Source organism: Punica granatum, chromosome 2 (genome assembly GCF_007655135.1).
Source record: "Punica granatum isolate Tunisia-2019 chromosome 2, ASM765513v2, whole genome shotgun sequence".
Classification (NCBI taxonomy): domain Eukaryota; kingdom Viridiplantae; phylum Streptophyta; class Magnoliopsida; order Myrtales; family Lythraceae; genus Punica; species Punica granatum.
This window is the reverse complement of record NC_045128.1, coordinates 2937517-2960017: the sequence shown is the minus strand read 5'-3', so window position 1 is coordinate 2960017 and position 22501 is coordinate 2937517. Positions and strand designations below refer to the sequence as shown.

At 42.0% G+C, this 22501-nt stretch overlaps 5 protein-coding genes, 1 non-coding gene and 1 pseudogene across 6 annotated transcripts; 4 read left to right on the top strand and 3 right to left on the bottom strand.

The window, feature by feature from the left end:
• The first annotated feature begins 2606 nt into the window (after positions 1 to 2606).
• Positions 2607 to 6916, top strand: LOC116198216 (annotated as a pseudogene).
• A 3233-nt stretch (positions 6917 to 10149) lies between these two features.
• LOC116195335 lies at positions 10150 to 13300 on the top strand. The gene is made up of 2 exons (XM_031524454.1): positions 10150 to 11060; positions 11778 to 13300. The coding sequence occupies exon 2, from the start codon at positions 12881 to 12883 to the stop codon at positions 13091 to 13093; it is 213 nt and encodes a 70-aa protein (XP_031380314.1). The 5' UTR covers positions 10150 to 11060; positions 11778 to 12880; the 3' UTR covers positions 13094 to 13300.
• A 389-nt stretch (positions 13301 to 13689) lies between these two features.
• LOC116195337 lies at positions 13690 to 17140 on the bottom strand. The gene is given in 2 exon segments (XM_031524456.1): positions 13690 to 14089; positions 16533 to 17140. Coding segments are annotated over 2 exon segments (429 nt in total). The 5' UTR covers positions 16730 to 17140; the 3' UTR covers positions 13690 to 13857.
• LOC116195336 lies at positions 15402 to 16074 on the top strand. The gene has a single exon (XM_031524455.1). The coding sequence runs from the start codon at positions 15589 to 15591 to the stop codon at positions 15793 to 15795; it is 207 nt and encodes a 68-aa protein (XP_031380315.1). The 5' UTR covers positions 15402 to 15588; the 3' UTR covers positions 15796 to 16074.
• Positions 17141 to 17579: 439 nt separating the features above from the next.
• Positions 17580 to 17661, bottom strand: TRNAS-UGA. The gene has a single exon. It is a non-coding gene; the product is annotated as a tRNA-Ser (tRNA).
• Positions 17662 to 17759: 98 nt separating this feature from the next.
• Positions 17760 to 20334, top strand: LOC116196678 (zinc finger protein 511). Its single transcript, XM_031526536.1, has 5 exons — positions 17760 to 17928; positions 18226 to 18290; positions 18400 to 18598; positions 18937 to 19320; positions 19940 to 20334. The coding sequence occupies exons 1-4, from the start codon at positions 17800 to 17802 to the stop codon at positions 19291 to 19293; spliced, it is 750 nt and encodes a 249-aa protein (XP_031382396.1). The 5' UTR covers positions 17760 to 17799; the 3' UTR covers positions 19294 to 19320; positions 19940 to 20334.
• Positions 20335 to 20374: 40 nt separating this feature from the next.
• LOC116196679 (50S ribosomal protein L27, chloroplastic) lies at positions 20375 to 22055 on the bottom strand. The gene is made up of 3 exons (XM_031526537.1): positions 21677 to 22055; positions 20814 to 20915; positions 20375 to 20724 (listed from the first exon to the last, which is right to left on the bottom strand). The coding sequence occupies exons 1-3, from the start codon at positions 21980 to 21982 to the stop codon at positions 20536 to 20538; spliced, it is 597 nt and encodes a 198-aa protein (XP_031382397.1). The 5' UTR covers positions 21983 to 22055; the 3' UTR covers positions 20375 to 20535.
• Between the last annotated feature and the right edge of the window lie 446 nt (positions 22056 to 22501).

Below are 22501 nucleotides of genomic sequence, written 5' to 3'. Positions count from 1 at the left end.
TCGATTGTTAAGTCCAAGTAGGACCGGTGTGTTTGGGATATTTATTTATTTATTTATTTTGGGGGTAGAAATGCTTGGGATATTCTTTGATGATTGAGTGCTGATTGCCGCTTTGGGATACACTGCCTGTGTTCCTATTTGATCGATCTTTCCACAAACACGGGCCGTTTTTCTTTGTTAGTTGCGTGTGTTAATTTTCTTAGGCTTGCGTGCCAATAATATATGTTACGTTAGGATGATGCCTCTATTTGGCAATAATAGAGGAGAAGCGCGAATTCTTACTTTGCGTGCAAGAAAGATAAGGGTTTGAGATCGATACTGGATAAGGGGGATCTAAAGCGAAATGAAGCATTTATCGATATTGATCGTGCGAGGGAAGAAAGTTCTATGGTACCGATGTGTGTTTAACAAATATGTGACTTATGATACGTGCTACATGTATACTCATGACGTAGAAAATATTCTCGTGCCCGAGGGAGGGGAGCAGAGGGTTTGTCTGATCTGATGAGCTGTTGTCGACAAGTGGCAAGTGAGGCTGTCTGTCAAGTGAATGCCAAGTGGCACAACCTATGCCGCTATCTTTGCCACCTCAGAGGAAACGTCGCGGGCCAATTGGCTCAGTCAGCGTCGGCCCCAAATCCAATCACATTCCGAAACGACGGCCACCGATTGCCAAAGTGAGTCGGTGCTTTGACGTGTACGATGCCTAATGTTATATGTAAACTCCTTATATTATTTTTTTATCCTTAATTCCTTAAATTATTAATAACATATAGAAAAAGAAAAGAGTACAGAATGATGCAAATCGTAGCACGACTTCAAGAGATCCAGTTCAAGTTCCAATTGGACCGATTACGCGAGCACGAGCAAAGAAGTTTAAAGATGAACTCAACGGGCTGATTCATGAGGTTTGGGCTCAAGCAAATTCGTGGAGGCCCATTGGACATGAATCACGTGATCCACAAAGATCCATCAACATTATTCAAGTTATAGAAGATTCCGGACAAGGCTAAATTCAGCAAGTGTTTAAGGAAGCTTCTAGAACAGTTGATGATCAACAGAAGATAACATCAGATTTGTTTGAAGTTTAAATCTCATAGAGATATTCTATGGGTATTTAGATTTTATATCTTTATAGATTATGTCATATCTCTATCGATATTTTTGGTTTTAATTTCCTTATCTATAGGAGGAGATATGACCATATTAGGATTACTTTATGTCTATATATATTCATCTTAGTCAATTTTTAATGAGAGGAACATTCAGAAAATTGTGAGAGTATTCTCTTTGGTTCTTGAAGAACTAATCGAACTTATCGGAAGTTTCCGTGGCGTTCATCATCGACTTATCAAACGGCTTTCCACCACCGTTTGTGGCGTCTTCATCGACTTATCAGGCGGTTTTCCATTACCGTTTGTGGCGTCTTCCTATATACCGAGGTTCTTGTTTCGCATTAAACAACGGGTTGAGGTCAGTTATACCAAGGTTCTTGTTTTTGTCGTAAACAACGGGTCGAGGGTTCGTCAATCAAATCTGATCGTGGAACGATCTTGGGTTCCTTTAGTTGTCGGGTTTCGTCATTCTTGGCGGGAATCGCATCATTTGGTATCAGAGCATCAGGCTTCAAATCGGGTTTATCCTATCCTTTTTTGTTTCAATTTGCTGAGTTTCGCTTCATCGAAATTGTTCTTTGTGGATTATTAGTAAAAAAAAAAGGGCTGAAAAAAAAAATATACAAAGCTGAAAAAAAAAGAGCTGAAAAAAAAAATTCGGCCAAAAAAAATACAGAGCTGAGAAAAAAAAAAGATCGAAAGAAAAGAAAGAAGACATCGTTGTCAATTTGATCCAAATTTTTTACATCTGACCATTCTAAAGTTGTTATTTCTCGTTCTTTGTAATCTGCATTGATTCTGATCCCATAATTTCATATAACATTCTGGTTTAATTAATCCTTCATAGTAGTTGCCTTTTCTCTTGCTTCTTTTCTTCCTGAAATTTCCTTTGATCATTAATTTTCCTTGATGAGTTCTTGGTGAATTGTTGCTGGAAAATTTGGAGTTGTTTGTTTAGTTCCAAAGGAACTGAATGAGAATTGTCGAGTGGAAAAAAGGCAAGAGCGGTGAGAATATTAGAGGGTTAAAAGCCACATATTTTGTTGAGTGAAAACACGAGTGTAGAGTGATTCACATTCTTGAGTGTAAACACGTAAGGGAGCGAATTGTGAGGTCCATTCTTTCTAACTTTATTTTGCAGCAATCATGTCTCACAATAGTGCTAAGAGTATTCCCGAAGGTGCAACGGAATTGGCTGATTCGAAAATACTTATAGAGGCCATGATGAGTGAGATGAGGCGTGTGATGCGGTTGGAGTTTGAGCAGGTTCATGAACGGATAGATCTAATAGAGAATAAACGTGTGGAGCAGCCACGAAACGCTCCTAATGCACGTAGGAGGGAAAGAGTTCAACCGAGGGAAGTGAGGGTTGAAGATGAAGAGATTTATGGGGCTGGTTTTGATGAAGATGATCGAGATTCGGTTGTTAGTAATAGGAGACATGGAGGGCGGTTTAGAGAAGATAGGAATCGGGAAGATTATAACTTGGGTAGTATTAAGATGAAAATCCCATCGTTCCAAGGAAAGAGTGATCCCGAAGCATACCTTGAGTGGGAGAAAAAGGTGGAGTTTGTATTTGATTGTTATAGTTATTCCGAGCTGAAGAAAGTCAAATTGGCAGCAATTGAATTCTCGGATTATGCAATTGTTTGGTGGGATCAATTGATGATAAATAGGCGAAGAAATAGAGAGCCACCTATAGCTACGTGGGAGGAAATGAAAAGGGTGATGAGGAAGCGATTTGTTCCTAGTTATTACTACCGGGAGCTGTATAATAAGTTACAAAGTCTTAGGCAAGGTAACCGGAGTGTAGAGGAATATTTTAAGGAGATGGAAGTGGCCATGATTAGAGCTAACATAGAGGAGGATCGAGAGGCTACTATGGCAAGATTTTTGGCTGGATTGAACCGAGAAATTCAAAATGCCGTGGAATTACAACATTATGTGGAGTTGGAGGATATGGTGCACATGGCCATCAAGATTGAGAACCAGTTCAAGAGGAGAGGCAATACACGTGCAAGCCAATGTCCAAGCACATCCACTTGGAAACCGAATCAGTGGAAGAAAGATGAGAAGCAATCCACGTCGATGTTGAAAACCGAGCAAAAGCGAGAAGCAACCAGCCATGTTCCTCAAGGTAAAACCGACATTTCTACCTCCAGGAATCGTGACATTAAGTGTTTTAAATGCCAAGGCAGGGGACACATAGCAAGTCAATGCCCAAACAAGCGGGTCATGGTGATGCGAGACAATGGTGACATTGTGACCGACACTGAAGATTCCGGCACCGATGACATGCCCCCATTGGAGGACGTTCCCGAAGAGGAATATTTAGCTCCAGATGCATTGACATTGGTGGCAAGGAGAGCATTAAGCTTGCAAACAAAAGGAGTTGAAGAAGTGCAGCGGGAGAACATCTTTCACACTAGGTGCTACATCAAAGACAAGGTATGTAGTGTGATTATTGATGGTGGTAGTTGTACTAATGTCGCAAGTGCAACAATGGTGGAAAAATTAAGACTGCCCATGGTGAAGCACCCTAGGCCGTACAAGCTGCAATGGTTGAATGATAGTGGTGAGATAAGGGTGAACAAGCAGGTGTTAGTTGCATTTCGAATCGGTAAATACGAAGATGAAGTGTTGTGTGATGTAGTACCGATGCAAGCAGGACACTTGTTGCTAGGGCGTCCATGGCAATTTGATAGACGAGTGAAGCATGATGGCTTTATGAACAAATACTCCTTTGTACTTAATCAGCGATCAATCACTCTTGTACCATTGACTCCGCAGCAAGTATATGAGGATCAAGTGAGATTGCAAAAAGAGAGTGATCAAAAGAAAGAGAGTGAACAGAAGAAAAAGAGTGAAAATCAGAGAGAGGCCGAGAAAAATGAGAGAGAAAAAGAAAATCAAAATTCGGCCATTGAGAGAAAATCAGAGAGAAAACAAAAGAATTTTTATGCAAACATGGGAGAAATTAGGCAAGCAATGTTTTTAAATCAGCCGATGATTGTACTTTTGTACAAAGAGGCATTTTTCAATACTAACGAACTTGATATCTCTCTTCCTAGTTCTGTTGTTTCTCTTTTGCAGGAGTATGAGGATGTCTTTCCCGAGGAAACACCACACGGCTTACCTCCAATCCGAGGGATTGAACATCAAATTGATTTTGTTCCCGGTGCGACAATTCCAAACCGACCAGCCTATAGGAGCAATCCTGAGGAGACAAAGGAGCTTCAACGGCAGGTAAAGGAGTTGTTAGAGAAAGGGTATGTGAGGGAGAGCTTGAGCCCATGCGCTGTTCCAGTAATACTCGTACCTAAGAAGGACGGGACGTGGAGAATGTGCGTTGATTGCCGAGCAATCAACAACATAACGGTAAAGTATCGTCATCCTATTCCTCGCTTAGATGATATGTTAGATGAGTTACATGGTTCTTGTGTATTTTCTAAAATTGATTTAAAGAGTGGTTATCATCAGATTAGAATGAAAGAAGGAGATGAATGGAAAACTGCCTTTAAAACAAAATACGGTTTGTACGAATGGTTAGTTATGCCTTTTGGTTTGACTAATGCTCCAAGCACTTTTATGAGACTTATGAATCATGTTTTGCGTGCATTTATAGGTAGATTTGTGGTTGTCTACTTTGATGATATACTAGTTTACAGCAAAAACTTAGATGATCATAAGGTACATTTGAAATCTGTCTTAGATGTGCTTAGGAAGGAAAAGTTATTTGCTAATATGAAGAAGTGTACTTTTTGCACCGATAAGCTTGTTTTTTTGGGATTTGTTGTTAGTGCACAAGGTATACAGGTTGATGAGGAGAAGGTACGTGCAATCCAAGAGTGGCCTAGTCCCACAAGTGTAAGTAATGTTTGTAGTTTTCATGGACTTGCTAGTTTCTATCGGCGGTTTGTGAAGGATTTTAGTAGCATAGCAGCACCACTTACTGAAGTGATCAAGAAAAACGTTGGATTTAGATGGGGAGAAGAACAAGAGAAGGCGTTTCAGCTAATCAAAGAGAAGCTGACCAACGCTCCTTTATTATCTTTACCTAACTTTTCTAAAACTTTTGAGATTGAATGTGATGCTTCAGGTGTTGGTATAGGTGCAGTTCTCATGCAGGAAGGACGACCAATTGCTTACTTCAGCGAAAAACTAAGCGGTGCAGCCTTAAACTATCCAACTTATGATAAAGAGTTGTATGCATTGGTTCGAGCTTTAGAGACGTGGCAGCACTACCTATGGCCTAAGGAGTTCGTGATACACACCGATCATGAGTCCTTGAAACACTTGAAGGGCCAACACAAACTAAACAAAAGACATGCCCGATGGGTGGAGTTCATCGAGACGTTTCCATACGTCATTCGGTATAAGCAAGGTAAGGAGAATGTGGTCGCCGATGCACTTTCTCGCAGATATGCATTACTCTCTACACTTGATGCAAAATTGCTTGGTTTTGAGCACATTAAAAATTTATATGCTGATGACCATGAATTTTGTGAGGAATATCGAGCTTGTGAGAAAATTCCTTGTGGTAAGTTCTTTAGGCATGATGACTTTCTGTTTCGAGAGAATAAGTTATGCGTGCCAAATTGTTCATTGAGAGAGTTATTAGTGCAGGAATCACATGGTGGGGGATTAATGGGACATTTTGGAGTAGCAAAGACTTTAGCTATTTTGCAAGAACACTTCTATTGGCCACATATGAAAAGAGATGTTGAGAGAATTTGTGGTAGATGCATTACGTGTAGGCAAGCTAAATCCAGAGTGCAGCCTAACGGTTTGTATACTCCTTTACCAATTCCTAGTGAGCCTTGGATTGATATTTCAATGGACTTTGTGTTAGGATTACCTAGGACTAAACGTGGGAGAGATTCAATTTTTGTGGTTGTGGATAGATTTTCTAAGATGGCACACTTTATTCCATGTCACAAAACGGATGATGCCTCGCATGTTGCTGATTTGTTCTTTAGGGAGATTGTGAGGTTACATGGCATGCCTAGAACAATTGTTTCGGATAGAGATGCTAAGTTCTTGAGCTATTTTTGGAAGACTTTGTGGTGTAAGTTAGGTACTAAGCTGTTATTTTCTACTACTTGTCACCCACAAACTGATGGTCAAACGGAAGTAGTAAATAGAACTTTGTCTACTTTGTTGAGGACAATCATAAAAAAAAACATTAAAACATGGGAAGAGTGTTTACCACATGTTGAGTTTGCTTATAACAGATCTGTTCATTCCGCTACTAAATTTTCACCATTTGAAGTTGTTTATGGATTTAATCCTTTAACTCCATTGGATTTATCTCCTTTACCTTTGACTGAGCATGTTAATTTAGATGGCAAAAAGAAAGCTGAATTTGTCAAGCAGATTCATGAGAAAACAAGACTCAACATTGAGCGAAAAACGGAGCAGTATACAAAACACGCCAACAAGGGCTGTCATAAGCTGATTTTTGAACCCGGAGATTGGGTTTGGTTGCATATGAGGAAAGAGAGATTTCCGGCGCAAAGACGTTCCAAACTGCTTCCAAGAGGAGATGGACCTTTCAAGTCCTGGAGCGCATCAATGACAATGCTTATAAACTAGACTTACCTGGTGAGTACAATGTAAGTGCTACTTTTAATGTTTCTGATTTGCTTCCTTTTGATGTAGGTGATGATTTGAGGACAAATCCTTTTCAAGAGGAGGGGAATGATGCAAATCGTAGCACGACTTCAAGGGATCCAGTTCAAGTTCCAATTGGACCGATTACGCGAGCACGAGCAAAGAAGTTTAAAGATGAACTCAACGGCCTGATTCATGAGGTTTGGGCTCAAGCAAATTCGTGGAGGCCCATTGGACATGAATCACGTGATCCACAAAGATCCATCAACATTATTCAAGTTATAGAAGATTCCGGACAAGACTAAATTCAGCAAGTGTTTAAGGAAGCTTCTAGAACAGTTGATGATCAACAGAAGATAACATCAGATTTGTTTGAAGTTTAAATCTCATAGAGATATTCTAGGGGTATTTAGATTTTATATCTTTATAGATTATGTCATATCTCTATCGATATTTTGGTTTTAATTTCCTTATCTATAGGAGGAGATATGACCATATTAGGATTACTTTATGTCTATATATATTCATCTTAGTCAATTTTTAATGAGAGGAACATTCAGAAAATTGTGAGAGTATTCTCTTTGGTTCTTGAAGAACTAATCGAACTTATCGGAAGTTTCCGTGGCGTTCATCATCGACTTATCAAACGGCTTTCCACCACCGTTTGTGGCGTCTTCATCGACTTATCAGACGGTTTTCCATTACCGTTTGTGGCGTCTTCCTATATACCGAGGTTCTTGTTTCGCATTAAACAACGGGTTGAGGTCAGTTATACCAAGGTTCTTGTTTTTGTCGTAAACAACGGGTCGAGGGTTTGTCAATCAAATCTGATCGTGGAACGATCTTGGGTTCCTTTAGTTGTCGGGTCTCGTCATTCTTGGAGGGAATCGCATCACAGAAGATGTTAAATTTTGTAAGGCAATACACATCCACTTACTTTTAGAATACTTTATAGGGAAAGTGATACTATTGGTCCTAAAACTTTGTCATTTTTTAACATTGAGTAATAAAACTATTAAAACGGAAAATTAAGTTCTAAAAAAAGTGGTAGCAATGGTCCTATCCGTTAACCGTCGTTAACGTCCTGCCTACGTGGCGTTAACGCCGTCCATGTCGGCGATGTGGCCGTTAGTTTGCTGACATGGCACATTGGACCGACCAGATTACCCGAAAACCCGTGATTCTACCCGGCTCCCAAGCAAGCCCCGAAAGCTCCAAACCCGACCCAAATCCCTTCCCTCCCGAAACCCTAATTCCCTCCCCCCTGATGGATGGAAACAAAACCCACCCGAAATTGACCTCCACCCCTTCGGAAAAGGAAGGAAACCCGAAGGAAAACCTATTGAACTCTCATCTCCGAAAAACCCAGAAGGAAAACCCATTGAACTCTCCTCTCCGACTCTCCTCTACTCAAACCCGAAAGCTGGCATGTCCTGCTCTCCTCTACTCGGTGAAGGAAGAAGAAGACCCTTTGTTGTACCAGGAATCTTCGGCTCCGTTTGTTGCACCAAGAATCTTGCTTTTTTATGTACATAACACTGACTAGGGAAACATTGGAAAGCATAAGTTAAACTGAACTATGTCCATTCTTATTTCTTCTGGTTAAGTGAGTTCCTGCTGCTGTGCAAAGAGCTTCCATGCCCTTCACACAAACAAAGCTATTCCTTCCTTTGGAATTCTCCGGAAATCAATCATCAGATACTATTCAAAGATGAGGTCAAAGCTTAAACTATCACGAGGGCAAGAGATTTGTTCTATTGAGATTTTATACTCATCCATGCATATAATTTATGATATGAAATCAGACAAATTGAGGAATCTTCGGCCTTTGTTGCGTCGTTGTATGCCACCGCTTCCTTCGCTGTGGAGGATAGTACAAACAAGCAGTTCGTTTAAATGGCTCGTCGGAGTTTATGGTGCTTGTGATTTTGATATTGAACTGCGCCCGATGGTTATTTGATCATTCTTCAGTCTATGCTTGTGCTTGTGGGGCGGTCACTATGTCTCGCTTATCCGTTCTTTACTGCGATTGCAGTTTAAAAGTAGTTAAAAAAACCACCAACCGACTATGATTTATCCCTATATGAATTGAGGAGGTTTCGAGATGGAAAGGGAAAAAGGAGAGTGGAGTCGATTTTAAGGGGGGAGGGAAATAGGGTTTCAGGGAGTTGGAGGTCGATTTCGGGTGGGTCTTACTTCCATCCGTCGTTGGGTCAAGTTTGGAGCTTTTGGGTCTTTCTCGGGAACCAAGAAGAATCACGGGTTTTTAGGTAAACCGGTCGGTCCAATGTGCCATGTCAGCAAACTAACGGCCACATCGCCAAAACGGACGGCGTTAACGCCACGTAGGTGAGACGTTAACGGCGATTGATGGATAGAACTATTATTGTCACTTTTTTCAAACCTTTAGGACTATTGCTGACACGTTTTTCAAACCTTTAAGACTTGATTTTCCGTTTTGAAAGTTTTAGGATTCGATGTCAAAAAATGACAAAATTTTAGAACCAACAGTGTCATTTTTCCCTACTTTATATAACAAACTGTGATGGTATAAGCGGCAATTAGAGTTCAATAAATTATAAAAATAATTATATATACTTTGATAGTTTTAAACTCATCAAAACCATCTTGTAATCAAGATAAAGCTCAAGGATTGAAGACACTGATAATATCACCGAGAAAAGTTGAGTGACATACTTGTAAGAAGGATAAAAAGTACGAGAGGAAATATTTTTTCCAGAAAGAGAAAATGACATAAGTGCTTAAAGAAAATATACATTAAAACTGCAACACGCGGGTTGCTATTAAGTACGCAAACTAGTATTAAATATAAATTAATTAAAATAATAATAATGATGATGATGATTAATAATAATAATAATAATATGTATAGGTATATGCTTTATTAATACGTTCCGTTTGCGTGAAAACAGTATGCAACGGACTTGTTAGTTTGATCATATAATTAGTCAAGTTTTATGTGTTGAGTAAGGAGCATTCTCTTTATGATTTTGCATCGATCCAAATTTGGAATTTTGCCGAGAAGGTCGTGCTGTTCTTCCATCAAGACATTCCTATCAAACTGTTATATATAATAATAATAATAATAATAATAATAATCAGTGAAATTGAAATAAGAAAGGAGAAGGGAAGGAATTGATTGATCGAGGAGTGGACCCTGATAAAATAAAAACCCACTGGAGAGGTTTTCCTTTGCCTTGCCTCATTTCCCAATCGGTGCTTTGGCTTTTGTTTTGTCCTAGGAAAATCATATCATATGCGCTATTGGATAGAATGGCATAATATGATACCTCGAGCAAAAAAAAAATAAATCGAATAAAAAATAATATGACATGATATTCTCCAAGCAAAAAGATATAATATGATATTCCTTTTGAAGTTATCATCAATTATCATAACGTAGAAGTTAATAGATTGCAGGCTTCATCTATACTAATGGACCGATCCATCGTTGAGTTCGACCGTGATCGATGCAAGGCTGACAAGTGGTCGGGCCTAGCTAAAAATGGGTCCAGTCCAGGTGCAATATCAAGTCGATACATATACAATACCAGGCACCAGCTAGCTGACGGCCGGTTTGATCATGGAGTGTATATATGCATGACCATGTCGCAGTTGACCAACCAACGCCGATCACCACGGCACGGCGACTCTCTTTCTTCTATCTCCTCTCTGGTTTGAAGAAAATCCGAGCGGCAGTGACCCGACGCCGACCAGCCAGACTGCTCCTCGTAGGTTGCCGTTGGGGGCTGTTTCGTAATTTACCATGTCGCAGTTTTTCATTTTCATTCGGCAACGTGCCAACGACAGAGAGAGAAATATCACCGGAAAAAAAAAAAAAAAAAAACGACAGAGAGAGAAGTCCCTCGTCGGAATCTTCTCATGGAGCCGCCCATCCCCCCCTGAGCTTCAACCTCGCCGGATTCCGCCGTTCCGCTGATCTTCTCGCTGAACCGATCAAGAACACGACCTCTCCCGGGTCCTCTACGAGCTCTGTTCCATGATGGTGGACGTCCTCAAGTTCCCGATCCCCACCGCCCTGCCCTTTCCCTATCCCGCAGCCGCCTCCACCTCTCGGTCTCGGCAGCCTCCGCGGCGCACTCCTCCCCAGCGGCATTCGGGTGCCTCTTTCTTGGGGTTCCTTCGCCCTGATGCTCTTCGGATCCGTGACCTTCGCCATCGGCTTGATCTTGGCGCCGTGGGTTGTCCTGTTTGTCCTGTTCTTCTACGTTGCCAGGGTCGTGTTCAATCTGTCGGAGCTGGCTCGGACCATTGCCTGCAATGGTATGGCGGAGGAGAAGGAAGTTTGCCGTAAGTCTGCTCCTGCCATCTGCTGCTGTTCTATGTGCGCCTAATGATTGGAAGTTAAAATTGACTCTTTTCATGAAGTTTCGATCTCAATACATATGCCTTTGTTGGTAAACTTTCTGCATATAATAGATTTGCTGGGAGATCGATTTTGCATCGGAAGTTGTCGGGTTGTGCAGTGGCTTTGCAAATGAATGACTTCTTGCCGAGAAAATTTATTTAGACAATAAAAATGTGGGAGTTGGGTATGATTCAGCTGTATGTATCTTACGTTAAACACATTTGGTGTTCTTTAGATCTGTCAGGAATCGAACACGCATACTTGTCGCTTCTATCAGTATCAGCCATCGAAGGGTAGCTTAAATTGCTTCTGATTGAGCTCTTTCCATTGAAAGTGGCAATATCATGTTTTTGAATCAAGAACAGCTGTCAATGGTGGATAGACCACGGTAGTTGAAACCAGTAGTATATGTGTATCACGTGTGTGTATGCTGTGGTTCTGCATTCGGCCTTTGCATTAAACAGCACTGCAACAGTGAAGAAAATCCGAATCTCGTATGCTGGTTCTCCTTGATATCATCTGTCTCTACTTCCCTCTGCAGTCTTAGCAGTCGTGATGCGACTATCTAGACGAAGCATTCTTGAGTCTTTGATACTGCTTATGCATCCTTCTTATGATGTTTACCTTGAAGATTTCCTTTGCTATATTTTTCTCTGCAGCGTGGATATCACAAGGAAAAGAAGCCAGAAAACCGAAGATTTTTTTGTTCTATCTGAGGTTGAAGTTTGTATGTAACTGAAGTTTTGTGCCAATAATGGAAGGTGAAGCATCTTCTGCTGTGTGCACTGTATACAATCTGGCCTTCGTCAATGGCAAGTGACTCTGCTATTTATAATAGCAAAAGTTGAGGACGAATTTTCTGGCTGATGAAAGAAACAAGTCCTTTAAATAATCTCATAATCTTTTAGTTGCTTTTCGAGTTTTACAGAAGAAAAACTTTTGGACAGTGCTGATGAACTCTCCAGCATCCCGAGTTGTCTTGTTGATTGGCGTGAGGAGGCTCTCAGGTCGATCTAACTAGCTAGTTCTTCGGATCATTGGCTCCGAATAGGTTCTTACTTGCACTTTCTTGGCCAACAAGACATTTTTGTCTTTCTGGATTCCTCGACTCTCTTCTCTTAAAACTGTAATCCCTAATAGCAATTAGAATCGTGGAAGTTCCTAACTCGTCTGGTAGGATTAACAGAGCACTCTCCCGATCCGGTGAATCCGGATGGTTCCCGATCTCCAGCTTTGTTCCTCAACACCGAAAAAGAAAAAAGAAAACAAAAAGATTAGAAAGTATGAAAGAAGGAAATTAACAAAAAGTTAAGGTAACCTAACAAAGAAACTTTCTTAACTGGCCAACCATGGCTCCACCTGGAGATGGAAAGCCAAACCGTGGCTTTCTCTACATGTTTCCATGCCTTTGTATTCATCTCTCCCTCTGGCCAGAAATCAAAGTTGAACAAAAAGCAGAGTTGGAATGATCAATTATTGAGAGATCTTGCAATGGAAAGTTGTTTCCCGAAAATCCCATAAAGGCGAAGTCCCACTCGTAAGACATGCTTTGCTTCTTTGATGAACTCATCGTGTCCTCTCACACCAAGTTTGGCATCCCCAGCACATCTCCTTCTCAGCTAAGAAACTCCTCCATCCCTCTACTTATAATCGAGGCCGCACCACCATCTAGTTTTGTTCACCGACATCTACACTTGAAGAAGACTCGCCTATTCTGTCCCGAGAGAGGAAGTACGAGCGTGAGAAACCGAGAGTAAGAAAGATGAGCGCTGACTGGGGACCAGTGGTTGTGGCAGTGGTCCTATTCATACTGCTATCGCCGGGCCTCCTGTTCCAGTTGCCAGCGAGGACGAGGGTGGTGGAGTTTGGGAACATGGCCACCAGCGGGATTGCGATACTAGTCCATGCCATCTTGTACTTCTGCATCCTCACCATCTTGATCATCGCGATTGGCATTCACATCCACGTTAATTGATTGTTGATCCGGACTAACACGTCGAGGAATTTGTCTTCTGAAGCTTTTGTTTCCGGTTCTTCCTTACTCTGCTTCTTCTGCTTAAAACATGAGTTATCGTTGAGATGGTTTCTTTTTCCTACCATCTTATTGTTCATTGAAATGGGCTGGAGTTTGTTATTGAGAGCATAGACTCAAACACAATAATACATAACTATTCTTCAGGAAGAACTCGACCCAGTAAGCCCGTGATTATGTCCCAAAATTGTTCACAACTGAAAACTGCCGGCAGATTTAGGATATCGTCCTCGTATAGTTTTGAATTGATTCAAGATCTACAGAACTGCTCGTCTTCCACCAACTGGTAAGGATATTGAGTGCTGAATGCTAGTGAAATTTCAAGAACCTCAAACACAAAAGGCTAAACAGCCAGGCAATTTAGTAGCTTTAACCGACAGGACGTTGAATTCAGGACCGCGATCCGGGCATCCGCTCGTGGAATTAGATCTCCACTGATTTGAGCAGGTGGGCGAATGAGATCTAATCCTCTCTTCATCTGTTTATCATCTATGTTATTTGCTTGCTTTGGGAGAGACAAAGCCAAACATCTGACAGCATTAAAGTCATACTACTGATTACATAACGAACATAAGATTGAATCCGCATAAGAAAGGAATCCCGATCGATTTCGAGCAGTAAGCGCAATCTACCCAAAAAGAGCAGGAGAAACAAGAGAGAAAAATACAGGAACCTCAGATGGTTGTTAGTTTATATTGTTGTAACATTCAGCCGATGTAGATATGGACGTGGAGGGCGAGGAGGAAGATGGAGTAGAGGGCGAAGAAGATGAGGGTGTGCACCGCAATGGACTTGCCGTTGGTCTTCAGGCTCCCGAACTGCACCGGCTTGTTGTGCCCGGGCAGCTGAAACAGCAGCCCCGGCTGCAGCAGCACGAACAGCAGCACCCCGATCAATACCGGCGCCCAGTCCGCCATCTTCTAACCTTCCAAGCTCTTGCTTTCCCTTCTATGGAGGAAGGACGGAACTCTCGCAAGCTGGGGAACTTGGAATCTCTCTCTCTCTCTCTCTCTCTTTAGCAGAGAAGGAAGAACAAAAAAAAATGTGGGACAGTGGAATGGAATCACTTTGTAGAAGGGCCAACAGGGACGGATGCAGCGGTTAGGCGATTAGGCTGGACTTGATCCTGATGTTTTAGAAACCGGGGTCACGGGGTCGAGTTTGAGGTAGATGACTTGGTCAGTGGCTGGTCCGTGGTCCGCCCTCTCATGTGATCGAGATTGATGCCGTTATTCGAGGACTGTTCATTATAGTCCCGGGAGAGACGAAACTGATCGTGTATATTATATTGTTCAAGGTAGATGGAGTGTCTATTTAATTGGGAAAGACTGAAGGAAAGTGAAGCATCTCGATATGGTCCACTCAAATCGAGGGGATATCTTGTAAATGGGATTATTGCTTGTTGGAGTCTATAAACATTTAAAATTATATATATATTTTTGCACGTATATCATTTATATATAAATTGGAAAAATGACTTCACTTTCGGTTAAAGTGAAGATATCGCCATCGCCATCGTCATTTCCGGGTAGGAGGTTTGAAAAATTTTGAATGCAACAGATATCTCTTTACCCCGAAACCTGGGCCCATGTCCCATGAGGAAAGGTGGTGGGACGCCATACACATGCTTGGTCTAAGGACGATATGATACCATGGCATAGTAAGCATTCGATCGACGGTTAGTAGTACTGCCAACGCCCATCAGATTATCAACAAGCAAATCATTACCGGGAATGTTTCCGAATAGAACCTCGTAGAAACTTTTCAGCGGGCATTGCTCGTTCTTTCCGAGTATGACTCGAGGGCTCGTGCTTCATCAGGAAGAAAGGGACTTTTTATCTGATCTTTAATGTTTAATTTATGCAGTCATCCACTCCACTCAGTGGACTAAATCGAAGATGCCCAGATGGAAGCATAGAGCAGATCAGTCTCCACCTGCAAATATCATGTGGCCACTGCAATTTATTGCCCAACAGAAGCAGAGATCATTCATCCACTTAAATTCCCATTCGTGGGCTTATTGACATTTTTTTTTTTTTTTGGCACCGGCTTATTGACATTTGACATCCACAGAAAGTGATGCTTTCCATTATCCTATGTACGCAATACGAAATTCAAAACAACGACGACAATAATAATAAAACTATAATTATTAGGTGAAACCTAAACCATCACCGTCGCATATGACATAGGAAAGTATACCATTAGGCCAAGATAGACCGTCTCGCGTTATATATGAACCGAACCGATCGTCGTCCCATACCTAATAATCTCTCGAGAAAAGCAGATGACTGAAATCCATTTCTTTTAAAGGGATTCCTATTCCCATGTCTTTTAGGGGGGGCACTATAGCATCAATTTTGAGCTCATCCTTCTTCTTTACTTTCTTTTCCGGTGGTCTGAAGGGCTGAGAGAGCTTCTTCTTGGGAACGGGAGAAATGAATGATTGGGCTGCTCCGCTCATAGCTTCGGCTCTGTTCGCGTTCCTCTGCCCGGGGCTGGTCGTCCAGATGCCTGGGAAGAACCGGCCAATCGACTTCCTGAGCATGCAGACGAATATGGCTGCCGTGTTTGTGCATGCTGTCCTCTTTGGTCTGCTCCTTATTCTGTTCTTTGTTGTTCTCAACGTCCACATCTACATCTGAATCAGTACTTTTGTTTTGCTGCTCGTAGTTTCCTATAGTCAGAGTGCTGTGTATAAGTTGTTAAGCCTTTGGGCGAATTCAGCTCGAGAGCGGAAACTCATGAATCTGTAAGCATTCGTATGGAGAAAGATCGGGTGTCTCCAAAGTTCATAGCATAGTTTGTGCATCTCAAGGCCAAACGATCACATCTCGGATTTGACAGAATCAATCGCAAACCGTCCACTGTATGCCCAACCCCCACAAATAAATTCCAGGAAGCTGCAAGATAGATGTTGTTTACTTGTTTCCTGCAATTTCCTAGTTCGCGTTCGAACCGAGCTTCGCGGTGATTCGTCCCCCAGTTGCTCGGCAAAGATAACTCGCTATCTTTGAAAACAGTCCTAATTAATTACGATTGAACAGATCTAAAGCCTCTGATGAAAATTCGAAAATTTCAAATCTTTCTCATCGACTTGCAGCAAAAGTTAGCTCAGTGTTTGCGAGTAGTCGAGCAGATCAACCGGGCGAAAGACCCGGGAAACAAGCAATCAAGATCAAGAATCAGTGCATATGGATGGTTTCACCAATATCAGTCCAAGAACAAGAACCAGTGTATACAGCATTGTACTAATCAAACCAAATCAAATGGGACAGAAAGAGAGAGATCTTCTATTCCCCGACCTTCCTTCCACTTCCCTTCTACGTTGTCAGCTCACGGCGGCCGGAAGACGGATGTCGGGCCCTAGGAGCCGACGTACATGTGGATGCCGATGGCGAGGAGGAAGATGCAGATGAGGGCGAAGTAGATGATGGTGTGGACGAGGATGGAGGCGCCGCTGGTCTGGAAGTTGCCGAACTCGACGAGCTTGTTCCTGCCCGGGATCTGGACCAGCAAGCCCGGCGTCAGCAGGATGAACAGCACCACCGCCACGAACACCGGCCCCCAGTCCGACATCCTCTCTTCTTCTCTGCTCCTTTTTTTTTTCCCTTCTGCACCCCCTCCAAGAACTTGATTAATGGCTTCGCAGGGAGAAAGAATCAATCGGGTTGGGTTTGATTGAGGAAGGAAGGAAGGAAGGAAGGAAGGAGGAGGAAGACGACAAGACAAATTCAAGAAAGGGGGGGGATGACGATGATGAGGAATGCATGTGTGTGTGTGTGTATGTGTGTGAGTGATAGCTGTTTCACGACATGGCCGCTAGTTGTACTAAAGGTGGAAGGAAACTTCTTGGCTATGAAACCTTCAATTGTAATCAAGGAAGTCCCTGTTTCTCACTTCTTCTTATTCCCTAATCTTTTCCAACCATTCTAGAGAGTTGTAGAAACTAGAAGCTCTATAGTTTGCCTAATACAAGACTTCGGATGGGAAGTGCGTTGCTTACATTGCTTAAAAAGAGTATGCGCGTAAACACGACAGAAATGTAAAGTCGGGATCGAAATGAAGCAGTTTTTCTCTTCCTCCTTTTTCCGGGACTAAAGGGGAAGAGACCGGGGATACAAGCATGAGATGAATTTTTTTATTGTTGTTTTGCGAGGGCAAAGTAGATGTAAAAGATTAGTCAGAAAATGGAGAAGGGAAAAAAGCAAACAATGCCAATAAGATTGAGCTGATGATCAAATAGCACGACTTTTTTTCTTTTTGTGGAGGTTCGAATTCAAATAAAAAGTTAAGATGTTTTTGTGACTAAAGAAAAGAAAAAAAAAAAAGAGATTAAAGGAATTTATAGTGACATAAATCATTGTTCGAATGTCTTGAGTTCGATCTTTTCGTACCCCTTTTGCTGTTTCAAAAACAATAAAAAGGACGTCGACAGCAGGGTTCGAACCTGCGCGGGCGAAGCCCAACAGATTTCAAGTCTGTCTCCTTAACCACTCGGACATATCGACGTTTTAGTTTTATTTTGGCATCATAACAATATATTTAAGTGCTTTAGTTTGTCCCGTCCACACACTACATCAAAATCCCAACGGCGTCTCTTTCCCTGTTCATGTTATGTACATTTGAAGTCTTCAGCAGCTGTGGCGATGGACGTGGAGAGCTCGGCCCACGAGCAGCTGAGATTCCCCTACTGGAACTCCGTCCGCCGGAGGTTTGATCCCGACTCCCCCTTCTTCGCTCCCGGCAACATCGAGCGCGAACTCCTCGCCAAACAGGTGTCCTGTCTCTCTCCTCCCAATCGGTCGCCACCGCCACCAGTGATGTGTTTCAGCTCAATCGGACCTCCGTTCAGTACCCAATTTGTTTGCTCAAATATTTTGTTGCATCGATATCTCCATCTGAGGTCTTCGTCTCGGATTGGAGGAGTGAGCTTATGGTTCTGATAGATGCAAGCATTTCCCTCTGATGTGATGATCTTGTTTAGTCGCTTCAGCTCACGGAATTATGCATCAGCAGCAGCTGGAAGAAGAGAACGGGTTCTGATTGTAATTGTCCCTTTTTTGTACTTACAGATTGCTTTGGATATATCTGAAGAGGAAAGGCATCAACTTGAGGATCTTGTGGATGAGCCCAACAGGTAAGAACTTGATATTTCAATATGCTCTACTGTCAGATACATATTAGAGGTGGTAGGATTATCGGACTGCTTTGATGTATAACATCATATGGATGCGGTAATTCGTCAGGGGTGTTTTCTGTCCTATCGTCGGATGCGGCGCACAATTGACTTCTTTGATGAACTTTGAGGACCACTACCGAACACGGCATACCGCGTCTTGCTCTGTGTGCTCTAGGGTTTATCCAACGTCACGTCTGCTGGGCATACATGTGTCTGAAGCGCATGACTCGTTCTTCCAAGCGAAAGTTGCACGGGGCTATGCCATGGTAAATGGTGCTCTAACATTCCTGCTTATTAACAATCTGCTGTTTTCCTGTGCGTTGTTATATCATGGACTCGCTAACCTTTAGAGTTATAATATCATCTTTATATCCATGTTCTTTGTTGATTTTCATGGGTGTATGTTCATTCAATTTCATCTCGTTATTACTTCCTCAGTTTGTAATGTAATTTGTATATGTATTTAAAGTATTTTAGGCCCCAGCACACCAGAATGATTGTTCAAAAATCATAGACAAAACCTTTTCCTTTATGTAATTTGTTTAGTCTTTTTAGTTGTTGGCCCCTTTGTTTATGTCTCTCTGTGCTTTTGCATGAAAAACAGTATGAATGCTTGGTCGAAGGATGTGGTATGAAGTTCAAGACTTACAAAGACCGGCATCAGCATCTGGTGGATAAACACAAGTTCCCAACTTCATTCGAGTTTCTGAAAAAGGCCCATACTTCTAAGAAGCGGAGGCAGAAGATCCAACGTAAGCAGGCCACTCATAAGCAAGAGACTGCAGCAAATGCTATGGAAGTCGAAAAAGAGGGTGTCGATGAACTTGTCTCAGCGATTTCCAGATTAAGCACTGCAGACTCTACTCCTTCATCAATCAGCTTCGGCCGCCGCCACACTCGTGGATTGACATTTGTCCCAAGGTCTGTCCAGCGCGAGAGAAGTTCAGAGTCCAAGAAATAGCCTATTGCTGCTTCCAGAATTAATCAGGTTGAACTATGGAATTCCCGTCTTCTGGCACTTCTTGACTGGCATGCTGTGAACTTCCTCTTCCGTTTTTGCTGTAAATTTTTCGCATTTCACTCTCACTGTTCCTCTGTCCTTTGCCTTGTGAGGTACAAATAACTCCAGCTCTATGCTCTGCTTCATGCTTTGGTGAATTCTTTAGTTCATGCAGTTAGCGTATCTTGGGTAGTTTTCTTGGACCGCGAATGGATGGCCTTTTTTCTAATGTAAGACCGTGGTTCACATTATGTCCTCGATGTATGGAGATTCCATTGGCAAAGACATGCCCTACTTGATACTTGCTCCCCTTGATTGTGTGTGTATGAGTGCATGGAGCCTTGAGTTCACTTATTTAACAGCCGTAAACTTCTCAGTGATTTGGAGAGGTAGGAAATTTGAATCGAGTACTCAAGATAGTGAAAGAACTGTAGTTGGTCCATCTCCTTAGGAATACCTGCTGCTTAGTTCAACAATTTATTCTTGCTAATCATTCAACTTTGACTCGTGATTCATATCTAGAGTGTTCTGTGTACTTCACTACATCGATTTGGCATCTTCATTAAGGTGACTTATGGTTCTTTATACAATTTCTTTGCGTTTTCAGGTTATCAAGAGCTCTTCATCTGATATTCTCAACTGGCTTCACCAGTCTTGGGTTGGCTTCCTTTTGAATGGGATATGACTGGTGGGATGTTGATAATTCATGGTTTGTTAGAGAAATTTCATACAAGCGCATAGTTTCCGAGTTTAGCTCATTAAGTCCTGAAGATGAGCCTTCTGAAGATGGCAACAGTGGAACAGATAACTTGAATTTCCTCTGTCAGATGAGTGGAAATACCAAATGAGTTTGTTATCAATGATTTCGCAGGATTTTATTGTTTTTTTCAACATATGTCGAGCTTCTTGATGCTCCACGGCACATGAGTTATTGAAACCTGAAAGTGGTTCAGAATTTTGTTGTTGACAGTATTGGGTTTAATTGCATTTCGGATCTTTCAATCGTTCTTCTATACACATGCTGGCTTATTCATTGATTCAATTTAGTAAAAACAAGTATGGATTCATACACGTTAGAGGGATGCAATTTTCCAATTCCAAAGATATCGACAATAATTTTAACTGTCAAAGGAAGGCAACTGGTAGAAGCCTACATGATTCATCTAATCATACAGAGAAAAGAATGAACTAAGACAAGTACAATCAGCAATTAGTAGTCGTCTGAGGGTCAGCAGCAGCATCGTCAGCTGAAGCCAGTACTAGCTGGGGCTGCAGAGTAATGCCTTCCTTCTTTGCCTTCTTGCGTTCACGCTGTAGCCTGAAGTACTCCCTCTTCCGTGCCCTGTAGCTGTTCGGGTTTTCAGGCTGAACTTCTCGTGGGTATACACTAATCTGCCGGCACAAAAATATTGCTCAGTTCTAACAGCCATTAGAATGCAAAATCATGAAGACCAGTAAAGTGAGTGCCATTGAGTGAGGACCTTCTTCCTGTCAGGCCCGAACTTCTCGAACTTGACTAATCCATCGATCAGGGAGAAAATTGTGTGGTCCTTCCCGAGCCCAACGTTCTTTCCAGGATGGAACTGGAAAATTCAAAACAGGTATTATTGTTCACCAAGAAGAGAGTAAAAAAAACACAAAACACCACAAGTAAAGAGCTTCTCAACACACTAAATCTACGGGGTACCAGGCATCTGCACATTAAGGTGGGAGTCCTCTAGGCTTTCATGATACGAAGAGAGACACGAACAACCAATTCTAAGTAGCAGACTACGTTGCGATAACTCAGCACGAACAGAGGAAAACACACAAAATCACATGTTATGGCAGCTAGGCAATATCTTAATAGCTAACAACAATTCTCTGCATCAGGTAGCTATATAGGGCAGCTAGCTGTGATATGAATCGACGAGTCCTAATCTATTCTTTGATTCCATATATACGGCGAGCTGAGAGAGTTGCTATAAGCCCAGAACAACGAGAAACGCCCACTCACGCCTCTTCCGAACTCGCAAAAATTCAATCTTGAAGCAACTCTGATCTGAATAGCGGAATCCTCAAATTTATAATAGATAGCTAAAACTTCGTCCGGAATAGGATCGATCAACTCGGGCATTTCCGTTTTCAACCAAATACAATTGGAATGCTGATCCAATATACATATATGATATTCAAATAGAACGTGTTGAACTTCATAAAGGAGACATCCAGCATCACTCATGCTACCATTCTCTAAACAACCAGACTCCCGAAAAATCGATGGCTGCAGTGAAACCAAAATCTTGTCCAACCAATTGAGAATTCCATTGAAACTTGGGGAAGAATTTGAGAGGTGGATGGTTACCTTGGTGCCGCGTTGCCGGACGATGATGGCCCCGGGCTTGGCGACCTGGTCGCCGAAGATCTTGACGCCGAGCCTCTGACCGCGGGAGTCGCGGCCGTTCTTGGTGCTGCCGGCCCCCTTCTTGTGGGCGGACTCGATGGTGAAGGGGAACTTGGAGGGGTGGGAGATGGAGAGCTTCGGAGGTGGGGCGGCTGAGACGGCGAGGTCGCCCCTGAGGAAGGAGGAGCTCGAGGACGAGGACAGGGAGAGGCCCCTCAAAGAGCCGACGAGGCTGAGGGCGGCGGTCATCGAGGCCGACGTCGCCATTGGGCTTCTTCGCAGTGCAGCAAAATGTGAAGGAGAGGACTGAGAATTTCTCAGAGGATAAGCAAAGACAGCGGCCCCCACCTTTATCTATTTATTTATTTATTAAAACATAAAAAAGAAAAGGAAAAAAATATATTAAGAATTTCAAAGTCCAAAAACAAAAAGAATGCCAAGGTGACGAGGCTTATTTAAAAAAAAAATTCATTTTTCTTCTTTTTATTTCCGTGCTTTCGGTATTTTTCTCGTTTGCTACGTTTGATTGTCGAGATAAGACATGATCTATTTGAGAGTAAGATTATAAATATGATGGAAATTTGCTATTTTATCCGATGAGACTTTGAGATATGATCAATTTTTTACACATCGATTGTAATCAATATGTTGAATGTTCTATTTGAAAATATCCTAGTTAATCCAATGCAAGCTAAATCTGATCGTATTTTCGTTAAGAGTGTCAAGTAAAGTGAGAGCACCAACTTATTTTTAATTAATCATTAAAATTTAAATTATTGATTTTAT